Below are 8,818 nucleotides of genomic sequence, written 5' to 3'. Positions count from 1 at the left end.
GGAATTTTGTGAAAATTACAGATCATGCTAGTTGTAAGTTGCCTACCATAATGTCTAGTGCAAACACTAAATTGCAGCTGTTTTTTTTTTTTTTTTTTTTTCATTTGTCACTGCCCATTCTTTGGTTTACCATATGAATCTAAGATTTAGTCACACTGTCATTAATCTCAACCATTAACATACCATTCTTCCTTTTCATTCTAGCAAGGTCCAGGGTGTTATGTTTTCTTTTCTCTTTTTCACTGTGACACTCAGGAATGTGTGAGATAAGAGGTCCTAGAGGGAGTGAAAAGTCACAGATTTGCTTTCTGATAAAACACCTGAATCCTCCTAAATATGTGAAGCTCTGTGACCATTTCAGAGACACACAGAGGTTCAGATTCTATTTCTTCCCCCATTACAAGTCACATTGCTGGAGAGATTCTTCCCAATATCAAGCACTGGCCACAAGTCAAGCTGGTGTCTTCCCATTTGGGACCAGTGAAGGTGAAGAACTCCAAATAATTCCTGCCTTTATGTGAAGAGTAGTTTGTCTCCTTCCTCACTCCCCGTCTCCAAAGGCTCTGGCGCCTTGCCTTCAACCCCTAGTCCAAGGAGCTGTTTTTAAATTTTAGTATATAACAGTATACTGTTTTAGTTTTCCTAAAGGTACCCAGATATTTACTCAGACCTAGGCTTGATTATACCAGGGGAAATAAACCCATTGTTTAATCAAATGCAAATGACAGGCACTAAATTACACATTTTTAATATATTCTGTTGTTAACTTTAATAAGCACTTTTTATTGAGTAGCTACCATGTTTGTATGCTCATTCTCTTTTAATTTTCAATAAGGTCATTGTTTCAGTGTATTTCACTTATAGTTTTGAGACATTTTTCTATTGAGCCACGATTGGGTAATGTATGGGAAACTAATCAATAAATAGTTCTTATGATTCAAGAGATACATTGTAAAAAAGATCAATTCTGCCTAAGGATAGCCATGTTAATTTTCTGATTCCCTCAAGCTTAAGTACTAGCTGTTAAAAATATATATATTTTTTAAGATGGATGTATCATTTTCTATAGTTACTGCTTATTTTCAGGGTGGTACAATAACAAATTACTTTCTGTCTAATGACTTCTATTCCTGGATGCAGTGGTATAAAATAATCTGCCCTTATCATTCATATTTCTGTGTAGTTGAGTAAGGTGGGAACTATTTTTGATATGCTGGAGCAATGGGGTTCCATGCACTTTCTGTCAGCAAAAGTATCGGCTGCCAGAAACCCCTGATAAGTCCCATTTCAAGCAGGTAGAGTCTGGATAATAACAAACAGCAAGACAACAGTTAGTACTTGTGAACTGGCAGTACTGCCAACTTGACTTACCGCTCCAACCCGAAATAAACACCCTGGAGTTAAACAAAGCTAAGTCATCCATCTGCAAGGTACGCAGTGGGCTTAGCCAGGAAGAAAGACCTTTTGATTTGTCAAAGCAATTTTAAACTACTGCCATTTATCCCGGCTAGAGGTTGAAAAGGCCAAGGAGAAGCTTTTAAACATATGATAACATCACGTAGTTGGGGACATATGGTATTTGCAGACTGAATGAATGCTAGATGGAGTTTGCTGTGTTCTGGGCCACCCTGGGTGCAGAATAAAGAACAGCCCTCTTTTCCTGACTTTACCACTAATTTGCTGTCACTGAGAAAAGTAACGGAAGCTCTTTTGGCTTCTAGTTTTTCATGTATAAAATAAGGAGACTGGAAAAGATGCTTTTTCAGTTTCTGTCAAGCTTCTGAAGCCCCATGATTCTTAAAGGGCTCACAAAGTAGATAGAGGATCTTGGCTGAAATGATCATTTCTTTGAAAAAAGCTAAGTAAAAAAATTGTTTTATTTCCAGCTTATGAACCCATTCATTATTTTTTTTTTAATGAACAAACTGTCCAAGTTTTTCAGGTACAGTAAAAATTAATAAGGAAGTAGAAGAGTCAAATGAGAATCAGTCACATAAGAGATTTTGTTAAAAGCTTTCATTATATCAATTCAGCAGCCATTAAATTGTTAGTATATTCTTAGTTTTAGGTATGTTAGTCTTATCTCCTCAACTGTCAGGTTGAATCATGAAATTGCCATTTTTGAGGGTTAAAACAGTCAGTTTTTGTCAGTTTCCAGAGTTCAACCTATAGATGTGATCTCCCTGAAAGCAAGGTATAATATTGTATATCTTCTCCTCATTCCCTTTAGTTCTCTTTTTTTTTTTTTTTTTGAGACAGAGTCTAGCTCTGTGGCCCAGGCTGGAGTGCGGTGGTACCATCTCAGCTCACTGCAAGCTCCACCTCCCGGGTTCACGCCATTCTCCTGCCTCAGCCTCCCCAGTAGCTGGGACTACAGTCGTCCGCCACCAAGCCCGGCTAATTTTTGTTTTGTATTTTTAGTAGAGACGGGGTTTCACCATGTTAGCCAGGATGGTCTCGATCTCCTGACCTCATGATCCACCCACCTCAGCCTCCCAAAGTGCTAGGATTATAGGCGTGAGCCACTACACCCAGCTCCCTTTAGTTCTTGATATAATGCTTAGGCACCTTTGTTTCTTTGACAAATATGCATTGAAAGCAGTATCTTGAGGCAGAAGGCCTTTTGGAAATCACTTATATTATATTACTTTATTTTGTTAATTTTTTAGACAGGGTCTTGCTCTGTCACCCAGGCTGGAGTGTAGTAACACAATCTCGGCTCACTGCGGCCTCAACCTCCAGGCTCAGGCAGTCTTATTCCTCAGCCTCCCAGGTAGCTGGGACTACAGGCACATGCCACCATGCCTAGCTAGTTTTTTGTATTTTTTCATAGAGACAGGGTTTAGCCATGTTACCCAGGCTGGTCTTAAACTCCTGGGCTCAAGCAATCCTCCTGGCTTGGCCTCCCAAAATGCTGGGATTACAGGTGTGAGCCACAGCTTCTGGCCTGTATTATTTTAAAGATGAGGAAAATAAGGCCCAAAAATGTCTCGAAGTTGCAGTTCTTTTTGATGTTCAGAATGACACTAACACATTATAAACAAAAAGTCCTGAACATATTTTGGATATTCTACCTACCAGTAAAAGAAGCTGATCTGGGCCGGATGTGGTAGCTCATGCCTGTAATCCCAGCACTTTGGGAGGCTGAGGTGGGCGGTTCACAATGTCAAGAGATCGAGACCATCCTGGCTAACCAACATGGTGAAACCCCATCTCTACTAAAAATACAAAAATTAGCTGGGTGTAGTGATGCACACCTGTAGTCTCAGCTACTCAGGGAGGCTGAGGCAGGAGAATCGCTTGAACCCGGGAGGTGGAGGCTGCAGTGAGCTGAGATCGCGCCACTGCACTCCAGCCCTGGTGACAGAGCGTGACTCCGTCTCAAAAAAAAAAAAAAAAAAAAAAAATGATCTGATACATTTTCTAGGGACAGTTCTTAACAAAGTTGGGAATAGAGGTGATTCTCAAGTTTTAAAAACCTGAAGGCCCTATTTTTTTGTCATTCTTGTTGACTGAGGTATTGACACTTTTGGAAAAAAAAATATGTTTAAGTAGTTAATGCTAGTAAGAAAAACTTAATCTAAGGGAAGGTAGTAACAATAATACCAGACTATAAACATGATGTGAATCTGCACTGTAATCCCCAAATGCATTACTTTCCTGTATTTGATAAGTTTCATTTCTCAGTAAACAACTTCCAATTGTAGGTTTAGTTACTGTTTGTAGAAAGGTGTCATGACTTAGCCATATTAGAAATAGAGAAGTGTAAAGATGTTCATGGGCCATACTCTTGACTGAAGCCTTACACACTGCAGACTCTCCCATGTTTTCTGTAACATCTCTCTGCCATTTTAATGGTAAAATAATCATATTTTAGAGCATCTGATTTAATATTTGTCAATAACAGTTTATACTGAAACTTAGAAAACCACAAAGAATGCAGTCCAACACACTGTCTTTACAAATGGGGAAACTGAGGCCCAGAGCAACTTTAAATTACTTAGAGTTAAAATTAGAGCAAATTGGGAGTTGGCATCCAGTATATTATAATGTCTAATGTGCCATTTGCTCTCGTTCTAGTTACGAAAACATTTGCCTCATATCCAAAACAGTCAAAATGGAGCGAAGATTAAGTAAATGATGTTTTGATCATGGTGCTTGGAGTGAAGTAAACGGAAGACTTATGACACGATTACGTGTTGTTTGGAAATATTTAGAAAGTATGTTCATAGTTGATCCTTTAGGCAGTCAGTGATTTGTTGACTGGGCAAGTCTGTCACACTTTTACGTATTTGCCAGTTTCCAAACACCTGGAAGAAGCGTCAAGTAAAACTTCAAAACAAAGGCCTGTTGGATACACAGCCTAAGACTTTACGGTTTTTTGCTTACTTTTTTCTGGTAGAAACATGAGTTCTGCTGGCCCTGATGGGAGAAAAGCAATGAGAAGATGTGACGGACTCATTGACTCACTGGTCCATTATGTCAGAGGAACCATTGCAGATTACCAGCCAGATGACAAGGTGATTCAAGAGATAACTGTCCTGTTCTGTCTTACGAAGATGTTTCAGCATATTCTTAAGATAGCTGCTTGGTTTTGGATTTATTCACTGACTCAATTGCTGAGCCTAAGATTTTTCCATACATCGTTAGAAATATTAAAACCTATTGCCTTTTCTATTTTCCAGGCTCCAATGTCTGTCTATCTGTCTAACCTCACTATGTGGATATTTGAAAGGAGCACAAATGCTACATGTTCAGCAGTGAATTTTAATGTATCTCTTTTTTCATTCCCAAACTTGCTCCTTCTGTTTATAATCCATTTTTTTTTTTTTTTTTTTTTTTTTTTGAGACAGAGTCTTGCTCCATCACCCAGCCTAGGCTGGAGTGCAGTGGCGCAATCTCGGCTCACTGCAACCTCCGCCTCCTGGGTTCAAGCGATTCTCCTGCCTCAGCCTCCCAAGTAGCTGGGATTACAGGCATGTGCTACCACACCCAGCTAATTTTTTGTTTTTAGTGGAGACGGGGTTTCACCTTGTTGGCCAGGATAGTGTTGAACTCCTGACCTCAGGTGATCTGCCCATCTCGGCTTCCCAAAGTGCTGGGATTACAGGCGTGAGCCACTGTGCCTGGCCAGAGCTAAAGGATTTTTAAGGTTAGATTTTCTCCTCTACCACCTTCTAGTTTCATGGTACAGAATAGATGACAACATAGCTTTGTTCCATTAATTTTGCTTGTCCAGAAAGGACCAGGATGTGTAGGTTGTAGGGCCTTGTCCTACCTCCCAATGTTGCTCTATTTGCAGAATGAACAGCTGACTTTGGCTGATGTTTGTTGATACCTTCAGGAAATAATGTTGACTTCAGAGTTAACAGACAAGCCTTCTTTTGGCATCGAGTTTTTCTTCCTCTTGCCAGTTCAAATGAGGCTTCCCTTTTGTCATGTGCAACCACAAGCTGACTGTGCTGCTTCTCTTAGTTAATCACAGACAAGGCCCAACTGTTTGATATGTATCAGGTGGGAGTTAAACAAAAGCCCAAGCCTGAATCTTAAATAACAAGAGGAAGAAGGATGCCTGCGTATCAGCTGATGTCTTGTCAAGTACCTACTTAGTCTTGGAATAACTTTAACTTTGCCTACCAAGTGGTTTTCTGACTGGTACCACTTAGGGTCTTACCATACAGTTTACATTACACAGTACTAGGAAGCCTATAGTTGTTGGTGATGCGTGCATAATTTTTTAAAACCATTGAGGTGATCACTCTCTCAGAGAGTGCTGATTAGACCTTCAAGACTGGTCCCAGGCCAGGTGCGGTGGTTTACGCCTATAATCCCAGCACTTTGGGAGGCCGAGGCAGGTGGATCACCTGAGGTCAGGAGTTTGAGAGTAGCCTGGCCAACATGGTGAAACCCTGTCTCTACTAAAAATACAAAAATTAGCTGGGCACAGTGGCACACGCTTACGATCCCAACTACTCAGGAGGCTGAGAAAGGAGAACCAGTTGAACTTGGCGGCAGATGTTGTAGTGAGCCAAGATTTCACCACTGCACTCCAGCCTGGGCAATACAGCAAGACTCTGTCTCAAAAAAAAAAAAAAAAAAAGACTGGTCCCACAGCCACCAGGCCTTGTATATGATACATGCACATAAACTGTGTGTTAGTAAAAACCATACCCATTATCAAGTAGCAATAGTCCCATTTAAAAAACAAAATTTTGGCTGGGCACCGTGGCTCACGTCTGTAATCCCAGCACTTTGGGAGGCCAAGGCAGAAGGACTCCTGGAAACCAGGAGTTTGAGACCAGCCTGGGCAACGCCATGAGACCCTGTATCTACAAAAAATAAATTCACTGAGCATGGTGACATGCGCCTATAGTCCCAGCTACTCAGGAGGCCGAGGTGGGAAGATCCCTACAGCCTAGGAGGTTAAGGCTGCAATGAGCTGTGATTGTGCCACCACACTCCAGCCTGGGCAACAGAGTGAGACTTTGTCTCAAAAACATTTGAAGAAAAAAAAAAATTTCTAGGCCAGGCACAGTAGCTTACACCTGTAATCCCAGCACTTTGAGGGCCAAGTGGGAGGATCACATGAGGCCAAGAGTTTAAGACCAGCCCGGGCGACATAGTGAGACTGTCTACAAAAATAAATTAGCTGGACTTGGCGGTGCATGCCTATAGTCGCAGCTACTCAGATGGCTGAGGCAGCTGCACCCCTTGAGCCCGGGAGGTTGACGCTGCAGTGAAGCATGATCATGCCACTGCATTGTAGCCTGGACAATAGAGCGAGACTAACTCAAAAACAACAAAACAAAACAAAACAAAAATTCTGCCTCCTAAAGTTCCTTATTTTGTCTGGTGGTGAAGCGTCTTGAAAAGATGCACCAGACATTATTGTTCCCGGCCATTTCATGTCCTGGAAATTAACTGTAGCCTTTTACTTTAACCATCTCCTTCAGCTCGTCGTTTCCCCAGGCCAGCTGACCACACACTGTATACTGAGCTTGGATATTGTGGGATTGTAACAAACTTCCTTTCAATGCTGGTCAATTAAGCATATTTGACAGCACCCCTGCACATAGCCACAGACAGACTAGCTTATGTCCTACCTTATATGGAAGAGCCTGTAACAATCCTGTTAGAGCAGTTAATTCTGATTTTAAATGAGAATCACAGGTCAGAATTTCCCAGAATGAAATGCTAGGGTACCCTAATTTCAGGAATTTTGTGAAAATTACAGATCATGCTAGTTGTAAGTTGCCTACCATAATGTCTAGTGCAAACACTAAATTGCAGCTGTTTTTTTTTTTTTTTTTTTTTCATTTGTCACTGCCCATTCTTTGGTTTACCATATGAATCTAAGATTTAGTCACACTGTCATTAATCTCAACCATTAACATACCATTCTTCCTTTTCATTCTAGCAAGGTCCAGGGTGTTATGTTTTCTTTTCTCTTTTTCACTGTGACACTCAGGAATGTGTGAGATAAGAGGTCCTAGAGGGAGTGAAAAGTCACAGATTTGCTTTCTGATAAAACACCTGAATCCTCCTAAATATGTGAAGCTCTGTGACCATTTCAGAGACACACAGAGGTTCAGATTCTATTTCTTCCCCCATTACAAGTCACATTGCTGGAGAGATTCTTCCCAATATCAAGCACTGGCCACAAGTCAAGCTGGTGTCTTCCCATTTGGGACCAGTGAAGGTGAAGAACTCCAAATAATTCCTGCCTTTATGTGAAGAGTAGTTTGTCTCCTTCCTCACTCCCCGTCTCCAAAGGCTCTGGCGCCTTGCCTTCAACCCCTAGTCCAAGGAGCTGTTTTTAAATTTTAGTATATAACAGTATACTGTTTTAGTTTTCCTAAAGGTACCCAGATATTTACTCAGACCTAGGCTTGATTATACCAGGGGAAATAAACCCATTGTTTAATCAAATGCAAATGACAGGCACTAAATTACACATTTTTAATATATTCTGTTGTTAACTTTAATAAGCACTTTTTATTGAGTAGCTACCATGTTTGTATGCTCATTCTCTTTTAATTTTCAATAAGGTCATTGTTTCAGTGTATTTCACTTATAGTTTTGAGACATTTTTCTATTGAGCCACGATTGGGTAATGTATGGGAAACTAATCAATAAATAGTTCTTATGATTCAAGAGATACATTGTAAAAAAGATCAATTCTGCCTAAGGATAGCCATGTTAATTTTCTGATTCCCTCAAGCTTAAGTACTAGCTGTTAAAAATATATATATTTTTTAAGATGGATGTATCATTTTCTATAGTTACTGCTTATTTTCAGGGTGGTACAATAACAAATTACTTTCTGTCTAATGACTTCTATTCCTGGATGCAGTGGTATAAAATAATCTGCCCTTATCATTCATATTTCTGTGTAGTTGAGTAAGGTGGGAACTATTTTTGATATGCTGGAGCAATGGGGTTCCATGCACTTTCTGTCAGCAAAAGTATCGGCTGCCAGAAACCCCTGATAAGTCCCATTTCAAGCAGGTAGAGTCTGGATAATAACAAACAGCAAGACAACAGTTAGTACTTGTGAACTGGCAGTACTGCCAACTTGACTTACCGCTCCAACCCGAAATAAACACCCTGGAGTTAAACAAAGCTAAGTCATCCATCTGCAAGGTACGCAGTGGGCTTAGCCAGGAAGAAAGACCTTTTGATTTGTCAAAGCAATTTTAAACTACTGCCATTTATCCCGGCTAGAGGTTGAAAAGGCCAAGGAGAAGCTTTTAAACATATGATAACATCACGTAGTTGGGGACATATGGTATTTGCAGACTGAATGAATGCTAGATGG

General features: G+C 40.5%; 1 protein-coding gene across 1 annotated transcript in view; it reads left to right on the top strand.

The window, feature by feature from the left end:
• Positions 1–8,818, top strand: part of PKP2 (plakophilin 2) — a 102,827-nt gene that overhangs the window by 58,714 nt on the left and 35,295 nt on the right. Inside the window, exon 6 of the mRNA XM_011967592.1 lies at positions 4,403–4,520. Within this exon, the coding sequence (XP_011822982.1) occupies positions 4,403–4,520 (118 nt within the window). The remainder of the gene's footprint in view (positions 1–4,402; positions 4,521–8,818) is intronic.

Source organism: Mandrillus leucophaeus, unplaced genomic scaffold (assembly GCF_000951045.1).
Source record: "Mandrillus leucophaeus isolate KB7577 unplaced genomic scaffold, Mleu.le_1.0 Scaffold802, whole genome shotgun sequence".
NCBI classification, from domain to species: domain Eukaryota; kingdom Metazoa; phylum Chordata; class Mammalia; order Primates; family Cercopithecidae; genus Mandrillus; species Mandrillus leucophaeus.
Note: the sequence above shows the minus strand (reverse complement) of the source record. Positions and strands in the feature narration are given on the sequence as shown.